At 38.5% G+C, this 17,340-nt stretch overlaps 1 protein-coding gene across 7 annotated transcripts in view; it reads left to right on the top strand.

The window, feature by feature from the left end:
• RABGAP1L (RAB GTPase activating protein 1 like) overlaps window positions 1-17,340 on the top strand; it is a 268,294-nt gene that overhangs the window by 27,361 nt on the left and 223,593 nt on the right. For all 7 annotated transcript variants that reach the window (XR_007507040.1, XM_049808538.1, XM_049808535.1 and 4 more), the window contains 6 exons: window positions 1,431-1,605; window positions 2,411-2,571; window positions 4,802-4,912; window positions 9,636-9,702; window positions 11,691-11,793; window positions 13,443-13,609. Coding sequence is in view for 6 of the 7 variants with exons in the window: in XM_049808538.1 (XP_049664495.1) it covers window positions 1,431-1,605; window positions 2,411-2,571; window positions 4,802-4,912; window positions 9,636-9,702; window positions 11,691-11,793; window positions 13,443-13,609 (784 nt within the window). In the remaining variant the exon portion in view is untranslated. The remainder of the gene's footprint in view (window positions 1-1,430; window positions 1,606-2,410; window positions 2,572-4,801; window positions 4,913-9,635; window positions 9,703-11,690; window positions 11,794-13,442; window positions 13,610-17,340) is intronic.

Consider the following 17,340-nt stretch of genomic DNA (forward strand, 5'->3'; position numbering starts at 1 on the left):
ACCAGCAAACTTTTACTTGTGCCATGTGAGAAGAGTCTTCTAATTAGTGGTGAGAGAGTCAAGGTTTGTTAATCAGGGTGCACTAAAGGCATACCTGTAGCAGTCTTGCATCCAGAAGTAGGGAGCATCTCAGTATTCAAGATTTTTATTTTTAAACTCTGATACAAAGATATCTGAAAGGGTATGGTTAGATTTCCTTCCTTCCTGTGCTCTGCCTACGTATTGACTATCATCGTGCACAGAAAGACAGGAGGACCTTCAAGCATATATATTATTTTCTTCCATTTTTCTTCCTGAACCCAATTTAAGATTTCATTTGACATTATGGCAATATTTCATTTTAATTAGGAAATTATACTGCATACTTTTATGATGGCACCTGTCACATAGACACGAGGTATTAGGTGTGCTGTACCTATTTTCGTAGCCATTGTGGCTATTCAAGAAGGTTGTTTTGCAAGTGAAATTGCAGAGGACATCATTAAGCACAAGGACTGCCAGAGAATGTGCACAGAACTGTAGAGGTGAATCCACGTGTGATATAATACACATTTAAGTGACATCAGTGTCATCTTTGAGGAGTGTTTCCATTCCTGGTATCTGAACACTTGTCACGTGGGGTTCCATTTAACGTGTCCCACCAGTATTAGAGTATGCTGAATCCTCTTGGCTTTTCTTGCCTGTAGAAGATTAGTCCTTTATTTTTATTGTTACAGACTTGGGATTCTATTCCCTGTAACTAATGTTTATTCACCCTTGATGTGAATGTGCATATGGATAAGTAGCGAAAAGACAGAGGAGAACTGTGTAGCTCTATTTTTCTTTAAAACTCACTGTCTAGTAGTCCATTCTGAGACCACCCCCCCGTTGTTGTCTTTAAAGTTTCTGAAATATTCTTTGGGTTCTGAGTGTGAGAAGAATTTAAAATTTTGTATGAGCCCTTAGATCTGCAATTAATATTCACTTGAACATGACAGCAAGCATTTCCTAAGCTATATAGTCCTGTAGATTCTGAATGAATAATTTTTTCTTAAACAGATTTAAAATCTTTTCTAATGTTGAATTTTCTTTGATCTTTGTATGCAAATTGCATTTTTACAGTTTCTGTGGTTTCTACATTTCTACTCTTGTGTTTTTCATGAACAATTGCAGAGCAGTGATGGTAATTTTTATTGCATGATATAAAGGTACTATATTTGTCTGTATTATGGAGTATAAAAGAAATTAAGCCAATGTTAGAAGCAGAAACATTTACATCTTAAATTTGGAAAGCCTGACATTTCTGTTCTTACTGCCTACCTTGTGTACTTGAATTTAGTAGTAATTACAGTTTAGATATTGGTTTAGCTAATTGCAGAAAAGCCTTTTAGGTTGTCCTGTTTGTTTTGCTGACCTTTTTCTTTGATCTTCCCTGTTCCTTTCCTTGACAGAATAATAGATCAATCAAGCAATGTGGAGATAGCCTCTTTTCCCATCTATAAGGTGTTGTTTTGTGTTCGTGGACAAAATGGGACTTCAGAGAGTGACTGTTTTGCGTTTACTGAAAGCAGCTGTGGAACAGAAGAGTTCCAGATTCATGTTTTCTCCTGTGAGATTAAAGAGGCAGTAAGTATTAAATGTTGTAAAGTGACTGGTAAAAAGGATACAAGCAGCATTTTAAGTTATTCCAGATGTGGAAATGGTATATAGTGACTTGAAAAATACGTTAACACATATATAATGAGTTTCATAGAATGTGCAGCTAGTCATACATGAATATTAATATAATTGAATTTTTTTTTCTTTTAGTATTCCAATAAAATTCCAAAGTGCACTGTAATGGGAGGATTTAGCCTAAGACAAGTGTTCTGTTTTTCAGATCTCATCTGGGTGGGTTTCAGGCTAAAGTTGCAGTGTAGACCTTGTGAGTTACAAAGAATCATTTTGCAGTACTCTGCCCCAGATATTTTAGGAAGAACTAGGTGATAGTTTGGGAGAAAAGGTTTTTCTAGGGTGGAAAATTAGAGAGTAAAAAAGAAGAAATCTCCTTGTTTTTTGACATCTGCAAGAGCAAGCTGTAAGTTGTGTTGTTAAATACACAACCAGAAAAGTACATTATTCAGGTCCTCTAATGAGTTGCATTCTTAATCTTGTAAAACATATATCTTAACTTACTGAGCATTACGTAAGCAGTGAATGTGACATGAATGGAAATAGGAGATGATGTTACTGAATTTGGTTGGTTATTCAACACTTGACCTGAATGTTTTGTGTTATATGAGGCATGCTTTGTGTTCAGTATAAGAGGCAAGTGACTGTAATTCCGTGACCTTCAAAACCACATCACAATACCCCATTAAAAATACTCTTTTTTTTTTTTTTTTTTTTTTTTTTTTTTGATAAAACTATTAATTCTTTTGCTTTTCTGCAGGTCAGCCGAATTTTATATAGTTTCTCAACAGCATTCAAACGTTCTTCCAAACAAGCATCTGATCATGTGAAGGACTTTGTTCTTCCTACTCCAGATAGTGATGTGTACACTTTCAGTGTTTCCTTAGAAGTCAAAGAAGATGATGGAAAAGGAAATTTCAGGTAATATGAATGGAAAGGGAAAAGTAAGAAATCTCTTTGAAAAAAGTATGTAGCTGCTTGCAGAATGCACAGCTACTATGTTGCAGTAAAATTGAATTGGCCTCTTTTCGTAAGTAGACTTGTTATAAAAAGGAAGCTGTTGCTTTGCTTTTACAGTTTTCTTCTCTGTATCTTTTCTGTAAAAAGATGAAAAATCAGGATGTTAGTTTATTTTAAATACATGATTTTTAGTAGGGATGCTCAAGATAGGCCTGTGTAAATGGAAAAGATAGTAGGAAGCCTGTTAAAAACTTGATCCAAACCAATTTTCTTGAGTAAATACCGTCTAGTAGTTGGGTGTTTTTTTTTTTTTTTTTTTTTTTTTTTTTTAATTTAAAATAAGCTAATGAATTCCAAATTTATTAAAGATTTAGAGAAGTTTACATTTTCTAAGCATTTCAGGGGAGCAAAGTATTTTTTGCCTAACAGTTAATTACAAGATTTTTTGGAATAGGAGAAAGAGTTGATTCTGTGAAAATGTCCTGTTTATTTTTTGCTTCATAGCCAATATATAGCATATTTTCTATAATTTTAAAACCCCAAATACCCCATGCTTTTTTGTATATGTTTGTCTGGTAAATCCCCCAGACAGCATACCAAGTGTGTGTATTGGCTTTGTGTGGCGAGGTTTTGGTAGCGGGGGAGGTTACAGGGGTGGCTTCTGTAAGAAGCTGCTGGAAGCTTCCCCTGTGTTCAACAGAGCCAATACCAGCTGGCTCTGAGACGGATCTGCCGCCGGCCACGGCTGAGCCAATCAGCGATAGTGGTAACACCTCTGGGATAACATTTTTAAGAAGGAAAAAAAGTTGGGACAGACGGAAAATGTCAGCTGGAGAGAGGAGTGAGAACATGTAAGAGAAACAACCCTGCCAACACCAAGATCAGTGAAGAAGGAGGGGCAGGAGATGCTCCAGGTGCCAGAGCAGAGATTCCCCTGCGGCCCATGGTGAAGACCATGGTGAGGCAGGCTGTCCCCCTGTAGTCCATGGTGGAGCAGATACCCACCTGCAGCCCGTGGAGGACCCCACGCCGGAGCAGGGGGATTCCTGAAGGAGGCTGTGACCCCGTGGGAAGCCTGCGCTGGAGCACTGTGCTCCTGAAGGACTGTACACCGTGGAAAGGACCCATGCTGGAGCAGTTTGTGAAGAACTGCAGCCCGTGGGAAGGACCCACATTGGAGAAGTTTGTGGAGGACTGTCTCCCGTGGGAGGGACCCCACGCTGGAGCAGGGGAAGAGTGTGATGAGTCCTGCCCCTGAGGAGGATGAAGTGGCAGAAAATAACGTGTGATGAACTGACCGTAAACCCCATTCCCCGTCCCCCTGTGCCTCTGGGGGGGCTTGGCAGAGAATCCGGGAGCGAAGTTGTGCCCGGGAAGAAGGGAGGGGTGGAGGGAAGTTGTTCTGAGATTTGGTTTTATTTTTCATTACCCTACTCTGGTTGATTTGTAATAATTTGAGTTAATTTTCCCCAAGCTGAGTCTGTTTTGCCCATGACGGTAATTGGTGAGTGATCTCTCCTGTCCTTATCTTGACCCACAAGCTCTTTGTTATATTTTCTCTCCCCTGTCCAGCTGAGGAGGGGGAGTGATAGAACTGAACGGCTTTGGTGGGCACCTGGCATCTACAAGGTGCCACCTGGCCTGCGAGAAGTAGCGGGATTGATGCCTGCATTCTCCACCAAAAAGACTGTGGTGGGTTGACCTTGGCTGGATGCCAGGTGCCCACCAAAGCCACTTTATCACTCCGCCTCCTCAGCTGTACAGGGGAGAGAAAATACTCTTCTCTCTGGCTGCCATTTACCATCTGTCCCAACTTTTTTTTTCCTTCTTAAAAATGTTATCACAGAGGTGTTACCACTATTGCTGATTGGCTCGGCCATGGCTGGCGGCGGATCCATCTCAGAGCCGGCTGGTATTGGCTCTGTTGAACACAGGGGAAGCTTCCAGCAGCTTCTTACAGAAGCCACCCCTGTAACCTCCCCCCCTACCAAAATGTTGCCACACAAAGCCAATACAGTGTGAGCCTATAGTCTGTTTTTCTTCAGTGCTGGTTTATTGTGAATAGAGGAGAGAAGGTCTCTCAAATGAGTTGAGCCATTAACAGTGTAAGTGGGCTGCTACTCTCTTTTCTGTATTTCATAGTTAATATTCTATATATGTGCTAAAGAAACTTGTTTCTTTATTCTTTTAGCCCTGTGCCAAAGGATAGAGAGAAATTGTATTTCAAGCTTAAACAGGGAATTGAGAAGAAAGTGGTGATTACAGTTCAGCAGCTCTCAAACAAAGAACTGGCCATTGAAAGGTAAGATTCTTATAAAAATAATGCAGGTTAAGGTTTTGAGAGAACAGTATTTAATGTATTTTTCCTTGGCTGTGCAAGTTATGTGACAGAAAAAAATATAACAATAACACAGAAAGTATTATTGCACAATGTAATTAATTTGTAGGTGTGCAGTTCAGTTTTAAATTTCTTTTGAAGTATTTTGTGATTTTTAGGTGAAAACAAGAAACATAGCCTGTAATACTCAACCGTCCTTGTTTTTTAGCCTTTTAATTGTCTTTTTGAAGTGGTGTTAGGATACTTATGACATTCAAATACTTTTGACTTTGCTTTCTGTTTTTTTTAAGTAGTGCAAACACATGCGTTTATTGTAATCCTGCATTACCAGCATCTCACTGTTTAGCAGAAGTAACTGAGTTAGGTTGTCTGAGCTATGTTAAACCTTGGAGAATATTAATCTGTTAGATCAATGTACTGGGACACTACAAGTTTGGATTCAACCTGCTAGTTAGAAGCAGCAATCTTCTGGTGGAGTCTTCAAGACTCCCTAACCCTAACCTAGGATTCCTTTGTAATTTTGTTGATAGTACAATTCTAATATTTATCTTCAAGTGATGGTGAAGAGCTCGGGAATGGTTGATGACTTGAGTTTTATTTCCTGGAAATTAAATGAGGGGGATCCCTTTTGGACAGTATAATCTGACCTTTTGTGCGAAGCATTTGCAGAATAGGTGGACCATGCATGTGAAGAATAACTGTTAGTTAATGTGTTCATTAGCAGTAGACTCTTGTTACTACAGTACTAGTAGGTATTGTATTAGTTGAAATTAGGAAATTCCTTCTCAATAGCTCAATTTTTAAGAATAGCAAACGCCACCAGATGGCAATCTTATCAAAAGAGTAACAATAGGAGAATTCAATTTTAGTGAAAAGGGAATTCAAGATAACAGGAGAAGCAAAAAAAAGACCCACAACCCTCCCACAACCTAAGATTGATCCCTTGACTTGCTTTCAAGCTGTTATGTAAAAAATGAAACTAAAATTTTAGACAAGGAATGTACAACAGAATTTTTTATCATCATTCTGTTGTGTTATAAAATTGTGCTTTTGCTACTCATTGGCTTAAAAAACCCCACCCTATTTTCAATATATTTTTAATATAAATAATTTTGGCTTCAGAATTCAATGAATGATGAAGTTTTTTAAGTATTTCTGAATACCATTTGATTGTTGGTGTCGCCCCCCACCCCCAAAGTAAAGCTACCTTTCTTAGAAGTCAGCTTTTATTTTGATGTTGTTTAAGCTATTCAATTAGGATGTTATTTTTACCACCCCAAGCTTTGCTGATTAAAAAATTATTTAATTGACATGACACACAGGCTTGTAAGTAATTTTATGTACTTGCCCTGCTTAATAATAAAATTCAAAACCAGTATAAAAGATCAATAGATAGAAGCTCAGACAGTGAGCTTCTAAGCAATGTAATGTGTCTTCAAAAGTATTTCTAAGTGGAAATTATAATGAAAAAAAATGTTATTCCTAAAGAAATTTGGTCTCTGGTCTAAAGAGTTCAAGAATCTTTCTTCATGGTCTCAGAAGAGTAAACCTGGTATCATTTGGAGAAACTTGCCACCTCCTGGTGTACAGATAGGGCCTATGGCTGGGTTAGGTTGATAGAGTAGGTTACTCTCAGTTGAGTTACTTTCTCCCTTCCTACCTTTTGTGGCCTGATTGACTTGGGTTTTGCCTGTTTTTATCTAGGTCAAAGCAGGTAAAAAAATTATGTTAATTCTTGTCTGCCAGGTTTGAGTCGTGTGTGGCACTACATAGGTTCAGTCCCACAATGTGGGATATCAAGTCTCAGTTGTTTACAGAATTCCAGAAGAAAATTCTGGTTAATGATTGGGGTCTTTAAGAAAGTTGTCTTTCATTCTGACAAATGAGAGGATTGACTCTGTTCCCAATAGAGTAGTGTTTAAATACAGTATGCTACCAGTTGTACAGGAGAGTTAATACCAAGTTATGTAGGTATAGTTTAGGTTAAAGTCTAGATGGTGTCCTTAGAACTGATTTACAGAATATTGGTTGGTTGCTCAGTAGTACTGGAAACTCTTAAAGATCATGTTATCATGTTAACTTAATACCATCAGCCTTATCCATGGGTAGCATTTGTATTTATATAAATGGAAATATATATTAGTGAACAATAATTTCAGGTCTTCTTCTGCAGGTCTAGAAACCAGCTGAATTTAAACAGAGTAGTGCACTTGCACATAGCCACTTGGTAGCCAGCTGTAAGTGCAGAAAACCCAACGTGTCAGAAGTTGCAAGACTGAGGCGCACAGCCTGTGCAGGTCATTTTGAATCCTGTGTTTGTAGTTCAGCCTCCTCAAATTGGAGGCTGAATGTGTTGACAACTGTTTGTGTAAAATCTAGCTCCTCTGCAAGTGAGGGTCCTGAACTCATCTGAACTCATTTTGTTCTTTGAACTTAGTGGGAAGAGAAGCCTTGATTCTTCTAGTAGCAGGATGCTGCCAGTCATCATAAGTATCTGCTTCTGTGGGAGGCAGGGGTTACTTGTTCCAGACGCCCACTCTTTTGGAAGCATACTTCCCAAAAATTTTGGCTGGCACACATCAGAGCTTGTGTACATCTGAGAGATGCACAGCAAGATCTAGGATCTGTGAGCTGTTGTCTTTGAAAAGCACAGATATTTTGCCTGCCTCTGAATCTTAGCCTTAAGTTTTCTTTAGCAGATGTATCAGAAGATAGTGACCGCTCTACTATTATAGCCCTCTCACAGCTATTTCTACTCCAGGAACAAAAATCACTAAGTTGGTCTACTGTAACGTTCTGCCTGGTCTAATTAGTCTTGCAGAGAAACCTGCTTGTATGGTTAAATATAAGTCCTAGCATCCTAGATACCTTGGTTGCTTTACATGGCACTGCATTATGTTGTATAGATGAATCAAAATTGTTGTCTACTGTTTTATTTCCCACTTTGATTTTTAAGATTCTAGTAGCAAAGAGTATGGAGAAGGAAAAATACAATTGTGAATGTAAGTTACTGTTTAAGTGTAATGAGGCGGAAAATGAAAATCATATACCCAAACATAATAGGGGCAAACTTACTAGATGGTGTAGTAATTGCATATCTTAAGACTTTTATGGTTAATAGCATTATTGAAATGATAGTTGCTATTATATACCTGTTATGATAGAGTGTGCTTGCCTGAAAGCTGTGAAACTAGTCTATCTTCATTGCTAACCTGTGAATGTTCAAATAATCTCTTACAATTTATGTTTGCTGAAAAATCTAGATTTTTGTTTGGATAAGTGGGTTGCCCAGATGACAGACATTTGTTCAGAGTTAGAAGGGAATGGGGGGCTCCTCCTGGTGCGTTCAAATAGCTGGTGGAAGGGTATGGGGGTGATGGAGCCATACTCTTCTTGGAGGTGTAAAGTGGTAGGATTAGAGTCAATGGACACAAGTTCCAATTTCACTGGAAATGCCAGTGTTGAATTAGGCCAGTTGTTGTCAGTACAAAGGGTGTTGCACATTGGAACAGGTTGCCAAAAAAGATCATTAATTCTCTGTCCTTGGAGATGCTCAGAGCTTGACTTGACAAAGCCCTGGGCAACCCAATTCAAGTTGGTCCTCTTTTGAGTAGAGCTTTGGGTCAGATTGCCTGTAGAGACTGCTTCTGGTTTACATGGTTCTGAGAGTCAGCAATAAAAAGTGGTATGTGTGATTATTAGAGAATTGAGCTGTACACAATAAAAATTCTCAAAACAAAACCCTCTGAAATATGACCTCAGTTTTCCGTAACATTTCATGATGCAATAGCTTTCAAGGGTGGTTGGTTGTTTCGGTTTGTTTTTTTTTTTTTTGGTTTTTTTTTCCTCATTTGACATCCAACAATTTTAAAAGTCTGTGGAAAATGGCTTGTGGCTTATGTTACAAATACATAGTTCTGTTGGGTATTTTTTTATTGATAATGGAGTATGTTCAAAGGAGAGAAAGATAAAGATGATTTGCAGAAACTTCAGACCTGGATTTATGCCTTCAATATTCAGCAAGTTTGAAAGTATGAATGTTTTAAGAATTTCTTTTTTTTTTCTTTTCCTCTTAAAAAATATCAAGAACACTTTCTTGTTAAGTGATTCGATGAAAATTCTGGAATTCAAGGCCCTGTATAATACAGAAATTAAGTTTAAAAAAAATTAAAGAATGAAAGTCTAAAAATTGAGCAAACTGTTTGGTTTTTTTAAGAGCCCATGATACTACATGCTGTTTTACACCAGTGACATTATGGGTGATAGAATGGGTGAATTTGTAACTTTTCATGTGATTGTATGAGAACAATTTTTAAAGGGGACTGGGGAGAGAGTGAATTTCTTCTTGTCAATCTCCATCACTAATGTGTAGGGATTGTTGATATCTTTAAGCTCAATATTCTAAGTTGCCTTTAAGAATAATGGATTGTTCGCAGGTCAGACACTAATTTCTGTCATCTTCATTCTGGAAAATAATTTCATTGTCATTTCTACAATATATATTTTGATGTTTCCTGAGCGTTGCTATAACACTAACAAAAATTGCTAAGAAAGGTTTTCTTTAAATTAGAAGCAGTAGGTGGCTGTGCCATTATGTTCAAGAAAATAGTGTTGTATTTTGAAAAGCTAATATCTACTTATCTTTTTTTTTTTTTTTTTTTTTTTTTTTAAAAAATGAACTTCACAGATGCTTTGGGATGCTACTAAGCCCTGGACGAAATGTGAAGAACAGTGACATGCATTTGCTAGACATGGTAATACTTAGCTCTAATAACCTGTTTAGTAAGACAGAGGTGATTTTAAAAAAAAGCAAACAAAATCCAACAAATCAAACCTCTCATCTGTTTGGTTTCATTTCTTTTTTGTTTCTTAAATTCTGGGGTTTGTATCTTCAAACTAGAAACAAACTTGTTACATACAATGGACAAAACATTTCAATTAATGTCAAAATATGTGGCATCTGTTTTTTGTTCAACTGGTGAAGCACTGATTAGGTCAGCTGACAACTGGTTGTTAAAAATAACTAAGCTTTCTTTATTGTGTTAAGCATCTTGCCTAAAAATTTAGAGCAAATAATTATTTTTATATTTGGGTGGTGGTGAAGTGGTCTTATTTTTCCAAGGCACTGAAAACTTTGCCTTTATTTGCTTCATTTGAATTTAAATTCTTGCTCAGAGTTTTAAGTATTCACTTGTCTTCTATAATCTTCTTTTCTTATGACTTGCTTTTAAGAGCACTACAAAATACTATGATAATTTCTGTGATAATATCAATTTACTTTCACACTGTGGATAAGAATACAACCATTTTTCAAGTCAAGAACTGCTTGAGTTAAACCCATCAGACATTTTTTGTCTATACAGTTATCCCAGTTTTGCCTAGTCCATTTCTTTACTCAGGTTGATGATTCTTGCTATCAGTATTTAGTTCTCGTGTCAGACTCTTTTATTTGCCTGTTTGTATCTCCTAGCTCATTTTTTCTTGTTTTATTTGCTGACATTAGTTCCAATTTTCCATTTTTATTATTTGATTAGAAAATTGAATAAATTACAGTGAGTTATAGAGTGTAATGAGTTGGCTTCTATTAATCTGCATGACACCTTTTGGCTGTATGAACTATATATTTGAATTCCTGTCTTTACTCCACCTGTAATTCTGTTTACATTTATGTTCCAAGTATATTTAACTGCTGGATGTAATGGCTTATTAGTTCATTTCTTGGCTATAGGATATACGTCGGAATTTGTGTTTTCCTTTCAACCCCCTTTCTCCCTGTTTAAATCCAGAGAACTCGGTCACTCTTATTGCTCTACCACAAATTGGATTGCAGAGTAGGAATGTCAGTCTCCTGTCATCTATAAAGAGGCTACCATACAGGCCTGTTGGATCTATAGGAACTGTCCCAGAAAACTTCAGGAAACATGTACTTGCCTCATTCTAGTAATAGCTTGTACATGCAGGTCATGTACTCTGATTATTCCTAGTAGGTCTATAAGAAATATTTGTAGAAGTAACAGATGTATAGCATGAGATTATTTTAAGCAGATAAAGAGGTATTGCTGTTAGTATTAACTTTATCATATGTGGCTGTTTTGACTTTATTTGCATAGTATCCTGAAATTTGGCTCTTTAAATCTCAAGTTCGTATGGACTGGAATTCTGGTCCATTGACATACTTACAAATGTAAGTCCATGCCTGAGCAACTCAGGGGAAAATCTGGCAGAGGTGTAATTATGGATTGGTAAAAAACTGGACTGACCTTTGGGTTGAAGTTGTTAAGGTCTTACTCTGTTAAGATGGTTTTGCTTGTTTGTTTGTCTGTTTTTGTGGATCATTTCTGTGTATGCTGTGGGGCTAGTTTAATTTTATGAAGTCTCTTGTAACTCATCCTCTCCTAACAATCATCTCAGCTGCTCAGAAAGTAGAGTGGCAGACCTCTCACCATGCTTGCATGCTTGTAATAAGCATTAAAAAAATATGTTGATAAACTATCTTCTTTGGTTTCTTGTATAATGTTTCTCTTCTAATGTTTCTTCTTTCTTTCCCATTTCTCTATAGCCTTTCTCAATCCATTATTTCATATTCTGTATTTAGATTGTATTCTCTAGAGCAAACACAGTCTTATTCTGAAGTTCCTAGAACTATTCTCCCCCCACCCCCCCCCCCACCCCACCCCCCCCCCCCCCAATTTCTTTGATCTCAAACCATGACTGATAGAATCCTGTATGTTTTTATTTTCAGGAATCCATGGGAAAGAGTTCTGATGGGAAGGCTTATGTAATTACTGGAATGTGGAATCCTAATGCACCCATGTTTCTAGTACTTAATGAGGAAACTCCAAAAGGTAATTTAGTCTTTTTCGTAAGTTTGTTTTACCTGATGTGGGTTTGGTGCATGTGTTTTCTCCTGCGAATCATGGTGCATCTGTCTGAGTACATATACCATTATGTTCCAAGAGTCTCCGGCTAGGAACTTTTCTGTATAAACATATGCAACATAGAAATGTGAATAATTGTTCCTAGAACTGTGTGTTGCTTATTTGGAGATATTAAATTGGGGCTTAAGTGCCTGTTTCCTGGTTTTTGGGACTTTTTGGTCCTAAGCATGCATAAGTTTTTTTCCCCTCCTCTGTACTCAACAAAGCAGTATAAATAGTAGGCATTGCTATTCTCTCTTTTAGTTCTGAGGTGAGTTGATTAGAAATAGCGTTACATCTTCTTCATCTTGGGGCAGCTGGAAGTGATGCACTGAAGCGCTTGATTATATACCACAGTTTCTCATTGCTAGAGTTTATGTTCTCTGATGTGATGTAAAAGGTTTGAATGCAAAACTGGAGTTTGTTTCCTGTCACAAGGCAGAGCTCACATCAGTTGCTTAAAGGCACATCCAAGTACATACAGCCAGTGTCACTGTTTTTGCTAATGGATTTTCAAACCACATTATTTGTAGTAAAATGTAGGCAAAACTTTTGATTTGGAGCTTGACAAAGTTTCGGTTTTACAAAATGACTTCATGTGTGTGTGGTGTGGTTTGGTTTTGTGGTGTGGGTTTTTTTTTGTGTTTTGTTTTGTTTTTTTAAATGCCCACTTGGCTCTTTGGTCTGATAAGATAAGGGAACCTAGGGATCCATAATGTCTGATTCTAAATGTTATTTTAAAAATCTGTGCTTCCTGCAAGAAAGATATCAGTTGTGATGCAACGTGATGGTTACTACCTCTCTCTGTGATGAATGTTTCCAGAAGCAGCAAACCTTTTCTTGCACTGTAAACCTGCAAGATACACTTGTGCTATTTCAGTCTCATCCTCTGGTCAGTTGATCCTGCATTCTCCTCTACTTGGAAAAGTTGGAGTTATGCTTCAGTATCAGGAAGATGGAACTATTACAGTTTAAGATTACTGATCCATGCTTTGCTTTAAAAATATGTTTTGCTGCTGTGAGGACTGTCTGAACCAGAGAGTGGAACAGGGAGGGGTAAAATGTTTTGAGTCCTTTTAACTGACAGAGTATGAGCGTGGACATAAAAAACAATCTGAAGTGTTCCTTAGTGTTATGAGAAGATTTAGGACAAACAATGCTGTGGGAGATCCTTGACACTGATTTGCTAATACATGCATACATTCCCTCAGCAATAAGTTTACACTTTAAAATGTGACCTTATCCTGTGCATGTTTCTTTTGTATGAATGGGCATCACATATCTTAATGCTGTTTTCTTTGCATAACGTTTTGCTCCTGTCTTTAAAACAATGACGTGCTGTCTTTGTATTAAAAAGTTAATCAGAGTTACTTGGTACGCTGTTTAATGCATACTCTTGTTCCATGCAGCGGACATGTAAGGTGTAGAACTCAGATAAACAAAATGGGTACAATAGAATAAATAATTATATAGAAAGAGTTTTCAGTTTGAACAACAGTTTACTTCTGTCATTTATTGTTTTGAGAATTTTGAACTTTGACTAATTTTTCTATATGTGACTTATTTTTGTGTTTTAGATAAGCGTGTATTCATGACTGTGGCAGTGGATATGGTTGTTACTGAAGTAGTAGAGCCAGTCCGTTTTTTGCTGGAGACTGTTGTGCGTGTGTATCCTGCCAATGAACGCTTCTGGTACTTCAGCAGAAAAACCTTCACGGAAACTTTTTACATGAAGCTAAAACAGGTAATGCATGTTTGTTTTTTGTTTGTTTTTGTTTTTTTTTTTAAAGAAAACGTGATGCTGGGAGCATTTGTTTTGTCTGTCTTAATTTGGCCTTTATAAAAGTTAGCATGGCACCTGCACCTCAGTAGTTTGTTTCTTTTAACTATTTATTTCTGAGGTGGTTAAACGCATAATGGTTAAGTAGCATATATAAATGTTCAATGCCTTTGTGAACTGAATTGTAGTGAGTCATAAGGCATTGGCTTTGTGGGCTTAAACAATTTTGAACCTACCTATTGAATTCTCTGTAATTTCATACAATCTGACCTGCGTGCAGACATCTAAAGCAAGTCCATTTGACTGGTAAAATTGGGAAATGACTCTTTAATTGTTCACTGTAAAATCAACTAATATGTAACAAAGGGAGATTCTGGCTACTGAGGTTCATAATGTGAAGGTAGGTGGCTGTAAGAATATAATCCATTAAAGGAAAAGGAACCTAATCCAGAGGTTTAAAAGAGTTAGACTATTACTATTGTTTTTTCAAAGTATCTGAGAAGGTAGGTTTCTCCATGTTTTCAAAAAGAAAAGTTTGGAAGAAGATTATCTGCAAGAGTAAGTTCTGCTGCATGGAGAAATTGCTGCATTTTCACCCTCGTGGTTGCTGATGAGGGTATAAAAAGAACTAAGTTCTTGTCCTTCACTGCCTCAGGACTTTATGAATTGTGAGGCTGAAGGCATTAGTGTTCCAATGATTTATTAAATTAGCATTGTTCATATGATTTCTTGCTGGTGATTGTAACCTTATGAAGTGTTCAAATAGCAGTAAAGAAATAACCATTTTTAGCAAACACTCTTCTCAAGTATTTCAGTTTGTCAGTCCCTTGGAGTTTGGCTTTTAAGTCAAGTTGTCCAAACGCCGCTTGATTCTGTAGAGGGCGGGAAGTGGCTAAGATGAAGCTGAATGCATAGTTGTGTATTACCTCTATGTTAGCTTTCCCAGTCCTGTGCTTGTGTGATTAATATGCATTTATTTCTTTCTCGAGCACTGAGAGATATATCCATCTCATCTGGTAATGTTTGTTGAATAGTTACCTATTGATTAGAATGCTAAACTCTCTTCCATTTTTGGCGCTGGGTGAGGTACATAAAGTATGTATGTCTGCCCATTATCATGTAGGATGATGCTCAGCTGCATCCTCCTGCAGCAACTGTTAACCTGCTTTCTCCAAAGACTCATGTTGTGGTGTTGGTTCAAAAAGTGAACAGCAGAGGCTAACTGTACCATTTGCATTGGAACATCCATCATCTTTGGGTAATGAAACCAAAGAGCAGTAATTTAATTTTACTGAGCCTAATGTGAATATCTGAGTTGTCATCTTCCTGTGGGGTACAGTAATAGGTCTGAAAAAACAAGCTATGTTGATATTACATGGCAAAAGTGCCACTGTGTTTGATACTTAGCGAGGAAATAAATCTCATGCAATTCTGTTTCTGTATTTCTTCTAGAGATTAACATAGCAACTTAGGACTTATGAAAATCTGAGAAAACCAACTGTTATGTGCAAATGTTGAGAATATCTACATTTGAAATTTAAAGAAAAGACATTTGAAAATATTACATACTCAGCTGTTTGATACTTCTCTATAAGTAGTTAAGCTTTCCTTTTAAATCACTTAAAACTGTACCATTTTTAATTGAGTAACATGGATGCTTTCGTTTCTCCTTTCTCACCCCTTACAATGTGACAAACATACATGTGCCTCCCTTCCCTGAAGAAGCACGTGGATTTCTTCCTGCTGTAAAATTCTGAGGAGCTGTTCTGCAGATTTTTGGGAAAGGAATGCTTTTAATCTTTTTAATCTTTCTACAAGATTATGTCCTGATTATGCATGACAGGGTCTCTCTGGTTGATCTGTAGCAAGTCTTTATTTGGCCAATCATCAGCTGGACAGTTTGTATTGCAATAGCTGTTCCTGCCGATACCTCTGAAAGACACTGTACCTCAGGGCGCTCTTCCTCCTTGGGAAATAACTTTGCAGGTGGCATTGGGATCAGCCATTTGTGAACTTTTTGGGAAAGCAGTTGAGCATAAGTAGATTCTAGGGAACGTAACAGTGGATTAATATAAAAAGCCTCAGCTCCAAGATAGCTTCTCTGTGCAGGACAATGAATCCTTCAGTATAATTTCCTGCTGATGTAAAATCATGACAATAATGCCATCGGTCATTGTACGAATGTAGTGAGTTTGACTGTGGGTGAGAAATTCATGTATGCAGTCTGCCCAGTTCTAAGTTCTAGCACGCAGAGCCCTTGGCAGGAACCTTTAGACTTGGGCTGTCTCAGCAAGGTGCCCATTCCAGTAAGGAAGCATCCATTACTGATGTTCCAAAAGGCAGAAAGCAATGAAATGGCATTTTCCTGCAAGGGGTAAATGGGACCTATCTGTATTGGCAGAGAAAAATCAGAACTCTTCTGAGGAAGGATTCAGCTAGATTTAATAGTCTGAACCAAGATTGGTGAGGTGCAGTCAGATATGAGGAATGACAGAAATGCAGGTTGCTGTGTGATTTAGGATTGTTTTATCTGTCTGTCTGTCTATCTCACTGTGTTACTCATGCACATTTTCATTGTTAGAACATGATCCTTGTAAAGGTGTGTCGTGGTTTAAGGCCAGCTGGTAACAAAGCACTACGCCCGCTTGCTCATATTCCCCCCCCTCCCCCCTGGCCACAGTGGGATGAGGAGAGAATACAAAGGTGGGCTCGTGGGTCGAGATAAGGACTGGGAGGGATCACTCACCACTTATGGTCACTGGCAAAAGACAGGCTCAACTTGGGGAAGGAACAAAACCAATTTAATTTACTACAAGACAAAACAAAACAAGGATATTAGGAAGTAAAACCAAACCTGAGAACACCTTCCCCCACCCCTCCCTCCTTCCCACCTCACCCCCACTCCTGGTTCTCTCTCCCCCTTCCCCTCGGCAGTGCAGGGGAACAGAGGATGGGGGTTGGGGTCAGCTCCCCACACCTGGTCTCTGCCGCTCCTTCCTCCTCAGGGGAGGACTGCTCACTCGTCCCCTGCTCCACCGTGGGGTCCCTCCCACGGGAGACAGTCCTCCATGAACTTCTCCAGTGTGAGTCCTCTTCTGTGGGCTTCAGCTCTTTCCGAACTTCCCTGGCGTGGGTCCTTTCTGCGGGCCGATCTTCAGTCACACACTGCTCCAGCACGGGCTCTCCCATGGAGTCACAGCCATCTTTGGGGGCCTCTGCTCCCCCACTCACCTCCGTGGGTTGGGGGGGGACAGCCTGCCGACTCACCATGGGCTGCGGGGGCATCCCCTCCTCCTCCGCTTCTCTTCCCGCTCCTTCTTCACTGACCTAGGTATCTGCACAGGGGTTTCTCTCACATTCCAATCCCCTCTTCACTGCAGGTTTCCCTTCTTAAATACATTCTCCCAGAGGCACTACCACTGTGGCTGACGGGCTCGGCCTTGGCCAGTGGCAGGTCTGACTTGGAGCCAGGGAAGCTTCCAGCAGCTTCTCACAGGAGCCACCCCTGCTGCCCCTGCCCTGCTACCAAAAAAACCCATGCTACACAAACCCATAACAAGGTGGATTCCTGTAGATAGCAAATTTGTGCTTGAGAAAAAACAAATAACCAAATTATTTGCATTTTATAGAGGTAGGTCTTTGCAGAACACATGCAAAGAGCTGAAGACTTGAAATTCTTGTAACATACAACAAAA

The sequence above is a fragment of the Accipiter gentilis genome, chromosome 8 (genome assembly GCF_929443795.1).
Source record: "Accipiter gentilis chromosome 8, bAccGen1.1, whole genome shotgun sequence".
Classification (NCBI taxonomy): Eukaryota; Metazoa; Chordata; class Aves; order Accipitriformes; family Accipitridae; genus Astur; species Astur gentilis.